The sequence below is a fragment of the Anas acuta genome, chromosome 6 (genome assembly GCF_963932015.1).
Source record: "Anas acuta chromosome 6, bAnaAcu1.1, whole genome shotgun sequence".
Lineage (NCBI taxonomy): Eukaryota > Metazoa > Chordata > Aves > Anseriformes > Anatidae > Anas > Anas acuta.
The window spans coordinates 11,548,424-11,560,737 of NC_088984.1; the positions used below are offsets into that span (position 1 = coordinate 11,548,424).

General features: G+C 46.9%; 1 protein-coding gene across 19 annotated transcripts in view; it reads left to right on the top strand.

Annotated features, from left to right (window-relative positions):
- The window catches only part of BIN1 (bridging integrator 1), a 91,911-nt gene that overhangs the window by 57,264 nt on the left and 22,333 nt on the right, over positions 1 to 12,314 (top strand). For 8 of the 19 annotated variants that reach the window (XM_068687402.1, XM_068687416.1, XM_068687408.1 and 5 more), the window contains 3 exons: positions 1,498 to 1,573; positions 3,342 to 3,424; positions 11,238 to 11,388. In XM_068687402.1, the coding sequence (XP_068543503.1) occupies positions 1,498 to 1,573; positions 3,342 to 3,424; positions 11,238 to 11,388 (310 nt within the window). Of the gene's footprint in view, positions 1 to 1,497; positions 1,574 to 3,341; positions 3,425 to 6,114; positions 6,166 to 11,237; positions 11,389 to 12,314 lie in introns of all 19 variants that reach the window. The other 11 variants (XM_068687398.1, XM_068687400.1, XM_068687405.1 and 8 more) reach the window with 2 other exon arrangements.

Sequence of the window (12,314 nt, forward strand, 5' to 3'; positions counted from 1 at the left end):
TAATGACAAACTTTCACCACAAAGAGAAATGGTGTTTCCCCACCAACTCTGCCCAATTCTCCTGCACATTGCCCTAACTTTTGCTGTGGATATCAGACAGAGGAGGCTGGGTACGTCAGCTGACTGATGAAAAGCCTGAGAGATTTATACAGTGACAGTGGTTGAGGAAGGCTAGGAGGTGGTGCCTTGCTCACTTGTGTCTCACCATGTAAGCTTATGAGCACTCAGTGAAGCAGCAGGTGTTAAACAACAGGAAAGGTGAGCGGGCAGGTAGGATGTCATCTGTGAATGCTGTTTCCAGGTTAGAGCAGTTGGGTGAACAAAGCCAAGGGAAATGATCCTGGTGGTGACTGCCTTCTCTAGCCCATAACGTGTGCTTCTGGCTGTGACACAGGACCTAGTGAAGAACTAGTGGTTACAGCTGTCCTCCTGTGGTGCCCTATTTAACAAAACGTAGCTTGGGTTGAAAAAAGATGGAAGATGTGATAGGTCAGAGTTTTGCCACACCAGTGATTATGATGATAAAAAGGGGAGAGAAGAAGCAGGCTAACTAACAGGTAGCTTGGAGGATGAACTGGAGAGCACTAGGAGGTGATGTATAGGGAAGGCAAGCCAAATCCTCGTCTCAGTTCCTTATTTTTAAATACAATGACCATATCTGGGTTTGCAGATATGGAGGGAAATGAAGAGAGTGGACAGCAGCAGAGTGGGGAGCAAAGTGCTGATTTCTGCCCTCAACCCCTTTTCCTCCCAGCCTGGGCTGTTTGCATGCAGCAGCATGCAGGTCTGCTGAGAAAGCAGTTGGGAGGGATGCAGGCATTTCGGTGGCTGCATGTGCAGAATAGTGATGCTGCTGGCCTTTGAGGGAAGAAAGTGTTGCACTCCTGCTGTTGCTCCTCCAGCTGGGCACTGGGATCTGCTGGCAGCTGGCAGGCTGGATACAGGAAGCAAGGAGGCAGGAAGCTGCGGGGATTTTGAAGTGCCACAGGTTGTTCACAGGCTCCTGCTGTCCAGCTGATCCTTTTGCATTCCTGTTGCTCTCTGCGCATATCCTGTGCTTTCTTACTCTTCTGCCTTTAGAAGCAAAGAGTTCATACTTTTGCTCTTCCCCTGGTGCTGAGGGACTTTGGAGTGACTTAATTTCTCTCCTGCCAGTTCCCTCAGCTTTCCCCACACTATCACAACTTCCATCATTTTGCTTTCCATCACCCTACCATTAGTGTGTGCTCCCCCCCACCCCCGCACCTCCCTATCCCTTTTGCCAGCACAAATCACAAATTCAGATCTTACCATACCTGGCCTACTCCTCCTGGCCTTTGCTCCACCGCCCCTTCCACACTTCTTTGCTGCCATTCTCTTCCAGCATGTGCCAGGCCTGACAGAGTTGAGCTCAAATGGGAATGGTGGGCAGGAGATAGCAGTTGAGGCAGAGGTGAAAGCTTTTGGGAGAGCATGGTGTCCATTAAGTTCTTCTTTCTCTCGTTTTTCATTTGGCAGTCGTGTTGGTTTCTACGTCAACACATTCCAGAGTATAGCAGGCCTAGAAGAAAACTTCCATAAAGAAATGAGCAAGGTAAGACAATTAACAGCTTGTCCTACTAACACACCCTGTTCTCTCATCATTGCTACTTGAAAAAGCTAAATGATATGGCTGGAAAAGAAAGCATTTACCCCATATTAGAGCAAAATGTTAGCCCTCAGACTTTTTCAAGCAACATGGGGGAGGGTCTATATGAGTTACTAATGTGAAGGGATGGAGTAAGGGGAGAGAGGGTAGAATACCACTGCATGCTGCAGGGAGTTTGTGTCACTTGGCTCACTTGAAGGATCCACAGAGGGGAGGAAAGCCACTTTCAGGCCTGTCTTGCTGCCTTTTCTAATTAATCCAGAATCTGGATCTGTAACCTATAACCAAGCCATCTCAGCCTGGCATCTGTTTGCAAAAGAAGCCATCTGAATGCTTAGGATGGCCCTTGTGTGGACTGCCTGGTGGTCGTGGGCTGGGAATCAAGGCAATAAGTTGTGTCATAGTCTGGTGGCAGGCTGGATTTGGGTGGTGTGCCAGCACCCAGCAGAGACCTCAGAAATAGGCTGTGGGAAATCCTCCCATTGCCACTTTCCTTTAGGAGAATGTTTCTATCATTAGTTACTTCTCCTAAAAGCTCAGTAAGTCTTGTGTTCCTTAGGTCTGTATGCTGCTCCTAAGGCATGCATGCTCTCTGTAAATCTTAGCAAGCAACTGAGAGTCCATCTGGAAAAGTCTTGTATTCCTCCCTCCCCAATGTCATCCTAACAACAAGACAGCCGCTAAGCAACCAGCAACTTTATAGTCATTCAATTCCCAGCAGTCAGGGGCCCACTGCCTTGGTGTAATGCATCAGTTTGGAGCCCTGCTGACACTTCACGGGGACCTTTCCAGTTAATGGCCTGCACTTCTCCACTGGGGAATGAACTTATCATTAAGAGTAGGGAGGATTATTATAATTATCAGTCTGCTGTTAAGTTATATTCAGCAAAATGTGGGAAAGATGCCTGCTAGAAAGGAATTCTGCTCTTGTATCATGTCTTGGATTTTTCTTTCCCTGTGACTTTTGTGTGAGAGCAGGCCTTTAGCTTTGTTCCATGAAACCATCTGTTTCTTATTACTGCACTAGCATCCAATTAACTGCTGGTGTTGCCGGCACAATGCCTCTGACATTGATTGCATTGGATCCCTCCTCCTGCTGATGATAAATCTGGCATCTCATCTTGTTTGTGAATTGGCTGTTTCAGAATAGGAGTGTCCAGGGTGAATGTTTCAGCCTTTGGTGTTGGGAAAAGTTTAACCCCTAATACTGCATTTTTTCTAAGAGATCCAGGTCCTTCCTAAACCTGGATGGCCCAGGCAGCCTGCGAGGTGAAGGCTTGCTGTTGACTTAGTAGTTCTGCATTGTAAATGTCCATATCCCAGGTTCATTAGAAGGTATAAGGAGCAACTTTGGCTACAAACCTAGAGTGAAGCTGTAGTCCCAGTAAACAGAAGACCCTCAGGTGAACGCTTGGCCTGGTACTGCAGTAGTACTGGGCAGCACACAGGTTGGGGCAGGTGACACAGAAGCAAAGAGGATGGTGTCTTAGGAGGACAGAGCATTCCCATGAGGTGCCAGCAGCTCTTCGGAAGTCTGAATGTAGGGTGCTTTACCCCATGGAGGAGTGGAAACAGATGTAGCGCTGTTTTCTCATGGGACAGCTGACTGCACAAGTCAGTGCTTGGTCAGCCTGTGCAGGCCAGTGCAGGCTCTCTTATGGCACTTGGGGCTCTTTTCTCATTATTTTCTCTCTTTTGTTTTTGTATTTTGCAGTTGAACCAAAACCTCCATGATGTCCTGCTGGGTCTAGACAAGCAGTATTCAGGCAATGCCTTCCCCATTAAAGCACAGCCCAGGTGAGTAACTGGGAGCAATGTCTTTCCCTCAGCAGGGGAGGAGGGACTGGGGGGTCTCTGCTGGGGTATTGAAACCTGCATGGTGTCACCTGAAGAGTGATTTGATTGTCTGCGTATAGCCAGCCTTGAGAATCCCTAGAGGATATCCAAGATTGCACTTGAGGCTGGGAGACACGATGCAATACCTTCTACCTTTGTAGGATAGCAGCTGGAAGCCTCAACTTTCACTATTTGCTGGTATTTAGGCAACCGACTCACCTCTGCTGTTTTTAAAGTCAAATTCCATAAGCCAGTGCTGTAACACTGAGCTCCCTTTCCTACTGAGTCTGGTTGTCCTGCACCCGTCCTGTTCTTTCCTTCAAAAGCTTCCCCCACATACCTGTAGCTTGTGAGCTAGAGGACCCAAGACCCCATTTATTTTCCAGCCTCCTCCAACTTGTTCACTAAAGCCCCGTGTCCCTCCTGTGCTCCAAACTAGGGTGTGTTGCCTGTATCTGTATGTGTTATGGATGTAGTTACAGCCTCATTCATACGAGGCTTTCTGATCTCAGAGCACTTCCAGTCTGTGTGTATGCAAGGAGTGTGTGTCCTCCAGTCCTTTAGTTTTCTTTGCTCAGCTGGGGCCGGTCCGTTTAGGTTAACTGCAAAGCTGCACATTCTCCAGCACTGAGAGGGGAGGGAGAGGTCAGGCAGTGGATGAGGCTGCAGCTGGCTCCCATCCAAATGTGTGAGTGATGAAACAATGTAGGGCTCTGGCTTCCAGCTGCCACTAATCCCACATGCCGGGTGAGCAGGAGCACAGCCCAGGTCCTCAATTGGTGTATTGATGGAGGGAGGAGGTGAAGTCAGCGTGAAGTCAGGGCAAGCTGTGGTCTGAGTGTACTGATTTGGAAGGGCTAGATGAGCTGTTGACACCTCTGTGCTCCCTTGTCTCTCCTCCCAGTTTAACCTCTTCTTACATTCGTGCATAGACAACTTTTTTTTTTTGGTCTCGTTCTGGCAATGCGTGTGGTGTTTGCCAACTTTAAAGAAAGAAGAAATTTGAATCAAATTTGGCCCCTGAATTCTGGGTTGCTAATAACCAAATTCCCAAGATGCGAGTAGCAATGCATCTTGCGAAGAAAGTGTCTTCTTCCTAAGTCAGCACATGGTGCCTGTTGATCACCACCAGCAAGACTGAAGCTTTATGCAGGAGGCCACAGTGCCAATCCTCTTGTGTCATGCACCACGGTGTCTCTGATGGCAGCATCCAGTGGGGCACTTGCAAGAAGATGAGGTAACAGGACAGATGAAGGCCAGTGCCATTGCTTTGCCAGCTCCTTCCTCCTCCTGCCTTTCTTACTCAAGTAATTGATGGCAGGCTGTAGTGACAGCTGGGCCTACACATACTGCTCTGGCATGAAGTTTCTGGCCTGGAAGAGTTTCCAATTAATCAAATAGATTTTCTTATGACTTCAGGCTCACAGACTGCTAGTCTCATCTGGGGAGGTAATAGGTGTCTCTGTTGCAGTTCAGTGCTCTTTGTTTGGCGAAGAGACTAGTTGGCCCTAAAAAAAAGAACAAAACCCCAAGTGCCTACACAGAGGATCCTGTGCAGGTAGCAATTTGAGTGCTGCTGCATCACCTGCTCAAACCTCAGCTGAGAGGATGGACCTGCCCCAAAACAGCTGTGATACCCCTGAGTGAAGTGGAACAGGATATTGTAGGAGGATGTGTCCAAGGTCTGCCAGGACTGTAAGTGTTTTGCAGGGATCAGGAAATGCCATGAGGCACTTGTGTCTCTCTTCCACATCTGGCCTCTCACTGTGGTTCAGGGCTGGGGCAGAACATGCAGGAGGAAATATCCCTCACTGATCTGACTGCCCGTTGTGGCTCGGGGTAGGAGCAGATGCTTCCCTCGTCCTTCTCTGCTGGGCAGAGGATCGGAGATGGGTACAATGGCAGGAAATGAATTAGGAGGTGTGAGAAGAGATGCAGTTATCCTCATACATCACTACAGCTGACAAAGCTGATGCTGGCTGCGTAGCACAGAGTAGCTGATGCATTTCAGGAAACTTCAGAGATGTTTGGATTTTGTTTCTGAAGAAGTTTGAACAGTCATGGTTATCAGATGCCTAGAAAACCTAGGAGATCTGTAGTATTATCCCACTATAATTGGACAGATTGGAAAAAAACACAATAGGAAAACTGCTGATTAGGTTCCACATTAAGACTGGTGCACAGATGGCACAAAGGAGAATGGGGAGCTTGCTTCTTGTGTACCAGCATTTACAAGGGCGATTGAGGAGCTGCAATTACCCATGAGTGAAAAAAGAAAAAAAAAAAAAGGATCAGTGTCACAAAGTTCTCTGCTGATATATGCAGTTTCCTTTTTATTCTTATCCATGTGCACCCTAGCCCCATATTCCAAGAAACGGGGACAAATCTAGTTTGTTAACGTATCTGCAAATATTTGACAGGCACAAAAAGACCTCTCCCACCCTCTCCAAGGGCCAAAGCTTTGTAGGAAGCAAGGGAAGAGTGTGTTTGTGTGTGTGTGTATTTGTGAGAGTAAGAGAGGAGTGCGTGTCATCTGGATTGCTGTGAGTTTTGTGGCACCGAGTGACCGAATGCTCGGAAGCTTGACTTTTCCTCGCTGGTTTGACTGTGCCATCCTGTAACGGAAACGATTTGCGTGCCGTCCTCAACAGAAAGAAAACTAAACTGTTCGCCAGGCTGAGGAAAAAGATGAGCAGGTACCGGTACGGAGAGCAGCATTTCGATCTGTGTTTGATTTAGTTCCTAAAACCGGAGAGGCTGTTGCTGGACTCTAACAGCCTGGCACGTGTTAACCCTGTGATGGGAGAGGGGTCTTCTGCATGATACCGTGTGTTCATGGCCTGCTGGGTCCTGCTGAGATCTCTGTGTCTGGATAATCCCATTAACTGCTTGTGTGTCTGGTTTGAAGCCTTGCTTCCTTTCCTCCCTAAGAAGGCACTGGGAAAGCTCAGGCATTGTCTGCTCGGTTGTTTTTGTGGTGACTAAAAGCGTGGTGCTGGGTTGTACAGGGGAAATATGGGCAATTGTGGTGATTAACAATATCTAGTCTTACCTAGTGATGCTTGCCCTTTTGAACAGCTCTGAAATGCTGCATTCTCATTCCCTGCCTGGCCCAGGAGGACCAATTTCATATGTAGTCCTGTCCTATCTACCTGGTCTGGTGGGAGGACGTTGATGTGGGAGAAGGACACTTCTAGGGCTTTGCTCGTTACTTGTTCTGTTCTTGATATCCTCACTGTTGTGCTCCGTTCATTTAAGATTTGTGCAGAGCTGAAGGAGAGGGAAGCCTGTTTCCATGTATAAAGACTAACAGCAGCAGCTTGCCTTTCAAGACAGTCGTGGCATTGAATAACTGGATTGCTACAGTGCTCAGAGTTCCCATAGCCAAGGTCAAGGACTCCGACAAGAATGTGCTTTGGGGCAAAGTAGGGTTTGCTGCATAGCGGCATAGAAACTTCCCCTAACTCTTGTTTTTCTCAGTCTTTGTGTTGATATTCCTTCTATGGGGTCATTATAGGAATGAAAAAAAATCCTTTTAAATCTCAAGATGTTGTTCTGCCAGCAATAACAGTAAGTGCTGGTGAATTGGGATCCCGGCTTTCTGATCCTGGCTTCCCGCTGGCTAGGGCAAATTGTACAACCTTTCTCTTTGTTGGGCATCTTGTGTAAAATTGGAAGCTGGAGGGAATAAAATGGTAATTTCACAGGGAAACTGATGGGCACATCTTAACTATTTCCTCAAATGAAAAGTAGTGAGTGAATGTCATGTAAAAAAGGAGGATTTATAGGAGTATTTCTCTGGATGTATGTGTCTGACCTTGGCTGGGCAGTGTTGCTGTGACTGCACCAGGAGGTGTAGTGTTTGCAGTCGTTGTAACCTTTGTGGATGCCACAGCTGAGGGAGAGCCTAGGAAATCTCATCTGGATGAGCTCTACCCACAACATCCTCCAGTCAAGGTCCTGCTGGCCCAGCAGTTAAGGTGTTTGACCCTGGCTTATCTGGAGGTTTCTGCTGTCAGAGCAGCTGCAGGGGGAGCAGAGAAATATGCAAACCCTGGTGCAGGGAAGGAAGGTCAGGGACTTGGTTGCTCTTTGATCTGCAGCAAAAACATACATTTGTGCCACTGGATGCCTGGGTATGGAGGTGTTATTTTTCTTTTTCTGTCCCTCCTTTACTGGGGAGTGGAAATAATTCTAGTGTTCAGACAGCTTTGATGTTAAAAACAAACAAAAAAAGCCACAAAAAACAGCCTAATTACTTTGGGCTAAAAGACGCTATCTGAGCCTTAGCGGAGATGCCAACCTCCTTTTTTTTTTTTTTCTTTTTAACTTGAGAACTTGGCAGGAGGTGACTTGTCTGTTTTTACCATATTGGAGATTTGGTTCCATCCTCTAATGCAGGATTGTTACTAGCATATAGGAACCCCATCTGCAGATTTTAGTCATCTCTTCCAGAATAGATGAGGCAGCCCAGTGAAGGGTCTGGAAGCTTAGCAGCACTCGGAGAGGCTGGGCGATTTGCAGTTTTCCTTCAGTTGTAACTGTGTTAGACCTTGCTCTTGACTCTCAAAGAGCAGAGTGGTTTTCCTGTTCCCCTTCCCCTTTCCAGTTGCTTATGAAAAGGTGTTGTTCTGACAATTTTCTGCGATACATTTGGTCAGTCCCCACACTTGCTTGCTCCAGGAACACAGGGAAAAGCGGTCTGTTTGGAAACAGGGTTTTGCTCCGTGCAGGACACACAGCTTGTGCTTGCCTAGGACCCGTGGAGGCCCCAGGATCCTGGTGAGGGGCAGACCTGGTGCTGGTCACCAAGTTGCTGAATGCGTGCGGAGCAGCAAGTGCAGGAATGAAGGTGCTGCTTGTGGGGCTGGTAGAGGCTAAGTCAAAATTAGCAGTGGCATTTTCCTACGAGGATCAGCCAACACATCAAACAAGCTGTAAATAGCAGTGACTTAATGAGGGCTTTAGTGTGGGGCCCTCTCAGCCCTTCTAGGATGAGGGGAAGAAACTGGTCTGCCTTTCACGTGGGAGTCTTTCAGCAATATGTCTCCAAATTAAGCCACTTCCAGACACCACAAATACGCTACCAAAAAGCTCTTTCATAGCTTCTAGAAAAGGAGTGTGAACTCCTTTCTTGCCAGGAGAAAAATCCCTTTCACATGCTTAGTTGGAGAAACGTACACTAGTGCTGGTAGCCAGGACTCCCCAGTCTGCCCAGGAGTTTGAGAAGTCCTGGCAGTCCGGCCACAGGTCTCTGTCCTCTCCATCTCCTCCAACGTGACTCTAGTAACATTTTTTCTTTCCTCAACTCTAGCACCAGGAGGTATTTTCTTTACATTTTCACAAGCAAAACAGTTAGATTGAGGAACATATTGCCTCACCTCTTCCTGATTTTTTCCCCGGTTTAGTTCCTTGATTTTGTTCGCCACATTTGAAGCCTCTCACACGCACTTGCCCATGCCTTGGGACACCTCTCTGGGCTGAGCATTTTGCAGTCCCAGGCAGTCCTACGCAATTCATCGCTATCATTCTCATCCGTCTGCAGCAACCCTTACTGACATGACGGTAGGACCCCCTTGGAGATCCCAGAGGCGATGCATTGGGGTGCAGGATCTGTGTCTTCAGTGAGGCTGGGCTCAGCAAGGTCATCATGCCAGCCTCTGATGGTGCTGTAAATGGTGTTGCCATGGAAATAGTACCAAGATAATGCTTCTCCTGAAATCGTGTTGAGGTTTCAATGTTGTGAACCTGTTACATGGAGCCTGCTGTTCCCTGGTAACTCTCATTTAGAGCAAGACTTCCTTTCCTTCACTCCAACCATTATTACCTGTAGCACATTATTATCTGTAGCACAGCCTTGGCAATGACACAGAACTCTTCCTGCAAAACCCTCTGTGTTGAAGTGACTTGGGGGGGACATCTTAGGAAGGACACTAGGCATGTGCAGTCACCCTGGAGAGCTGCAAAGGTCAATGTATGTGTTCCTTAGTCCTTCCTCTTCCCCTTTCCCTCTTCCTCTCAACCTTTGGCGTGTGTGCCCCTGACTGAGAGCTGCTTGCACAAAACACCCCTGGGTTTGTTGCATCATGTCGGTGTACTGCTGGCATCAGTGTCATCAGAAACACCCGACCTGCACGTGGACCCGCGAGCAAGCGCTTTGTGGGAAAAGGTGTGTGGGGTGTGTGGATATGGGGTGGAAGGTGGAGAAATGGGTGAGGGCAAAGTGAATGAAGAGGGAACGGGGTGGGAAGCTTGAAAGCTGGAATGCTGAGCAGGGGGAGATGCTTGCTTGGGAGGGGAGGTTTTTCGAAATGTCTTGCTGTCCCTTCCTCCTCTCGCTGTCCTCTTACTTGTGAGTGTTTAGGAATGAGGCCATTGTGCATGTTAGCCCATGACCACCACACCTTGGGCATCCAAGCGTGAGTGGACGTACATCTCCAGAGCTCTGGGCTCTCCTGGGACAGTGCAAAGAAATAATCTGTGTGTTCCTCAGAACCAGGCTACATGGCTGCAGTTGTGGCTCTGTGCCAGGATTTATTGTCACAGGCTGGAGCAAAGGATCTGTGCCTTTCAGCCTTCTTCCAGCCTTCTCCCTTTTTTTGTAAGTGGAGGCAAACACTGCTCCCTCCAGATGAGGCTGCACAGCCCTTTTGAAATATTCCGTAATATTCTGTGTTCAGCTGTGCATAGTTTTGCCAAATTGCAACCACTTCTGCTAAAATATCCTCTACTAGTGTGAGTGCTTCTGCATGACTTGAGATAAGCTGATTGGTTGCTTTTTAGGGAGCTGAGTTTCAGCCAATTTTTTAAGCTATTCCTGAGAATAAGGCTGGGAAAATGAGTTTAGCTTTATCCCTGTTGAAACTCTCTGTTAACCAACCTTTAGCTGAATCTCTCATGATTCTGCAGGTTGAAGCACAGATTTGACACTCAGCCAGGGCATGCCTTTAGGGAAAGGCATTTGCCTCTTGCCATTCCTTTCAAAAATCCAAATCTGGCCAAGTTATGAACCAACAAATGCCATTGGCATATGCTTCCTGCATCTTAATTCTCTAAAGGGTCCCTTTTGACTGTGTTAGAAACAGTCCTGGAACAAGGACCAGCTGGAAAGACAAAGACAGCAGGGGTTCATCGTAGAAAACAGGCTGAAGAAACTTTCCATAGTAGGGAACAGTCTATTAGTAGCCAAAATCTCACTGTTTCTTTGCTGTCTGGAATGATCTGTGAAACTTTGGGCAACTTTTTCCATCTTCCAGCTCAGCCAGTTTGTCCTATGTAGAGTAATATGATAATGTTTTATTACTGCCTTAGTTCGGGTGTTGCAGATCTGCATATGGATCTGTTGCTCACAACCCATGTGGGTGTCAGTACAATTCCACCCAGAGAAATTTTTATCTGTAAAATGTATAAAATTAATTGAGTTAGGATCTACCAGAATTAAGGATGCCTGCGGGTTTTTTTATTTTGATTTATTCCACTCCTCCCTCCCCTCCCTCCCCCCAAAATGTATTCATGCAGTAGGAATTTATTGGGAACCTGCTGCCCAGTAATCCTACTTCATTGTGTTGGGCTGGAAGTGACTCAGCGAGGATGCTTCTCAGAAAGTTTGTAGAGGCTTCACATATCTTCATCACATGTCTGGACAGTGAAGCAAAGAGGTAAAGGAGGCCAGTGATCTGTGCTGGTTAGCACAACTTCTCCTAGGCCTGGCTCAGACTTCTCTTCTCTCTCTCTGTCTGTCTCTCTTTTCTCTCCGTCTCTCCCCTTCCTTCAGTGACAGCACCCCAGCGAAAGCAAATAAAAGCCCCTCGCCTCCACCAGATGGATCTCCCATCACCAGCCCTGAGACCAAGACTGTCAACCATGAGCTGGAACCGTCCACTTTGGAAGCACCTGGGGCAAGCATCCCAAAGTCACCATCTCAGGTAGCGTCCCCATGACATTGACCATGTCTCTGCTGTATGACCACTGATGACACATGCTCTGTGAGTTAGACGTCCATCAGTTGCTTTTTTGGACCTCTTCCTGCTACTGAACACAGAAAACATAACATGATGGTTGTTCTCCATCAGTGTGGGCAAGAATGAGGTTTCTGAGGATGCCAGTTGTTCGTTGATCTTCTTTGTATTGTACAGGGAAGTACTAAAGCTGTCTCTGAATGCCTCTACAGGGGGAAGGCCAGTAATATAGGTTGGATGGCCAAGAAAATCTAGGGAGGGTGTAGCAAGGCAAGGAAGTTTGTTCTTTACACTTGAATTAACCTGTGGAATTGAATGGTCATGCCTCTTCCCAAGAACTGCTGTAAATTATGAGGGTCTGAAGAAAAAAGTTTAATATTGATATGGATAAGGAGATCATATGTTATTTTGCATTGTTTTACTTTAGCCTAGTATTTTACCTTGGGATTAAAAATAAAGGCATTATATTACACTATGAAGAAATTAGGTGCGTAGCAGGAAGGAGACTGTTATGTGGTTTCTGATACCTTCCACACAGCCTTTGTTAGTACTTCCCTTACATGGGGGACAACCAGCAGCATGTTTAAAATAGGAAATGTAGCTGCTGCTACTTAGCATATCATATGTTATGTTTCACTTTGGGATTTAAGGAAAAGAAAACATTTGTTTTTCCTAAATTTTCCATATTTTCCCCTATTGCTGAGTAGGGGAAAAGCTTAGTGGAGGGAGACAAGCTAGCTGGGCCAGATTCATGTCTGGTGCCAGTCCTTGCATTTCAATAAGTGGGACACCAAGGAACAGTCCTTCAGGAAGAATTAAAGCTGAGAGGTGTTCTGGCCAAACTGGTAAGAAAATACCTATTGCTGCTAAAATAAATAAAATAAAATGATGAA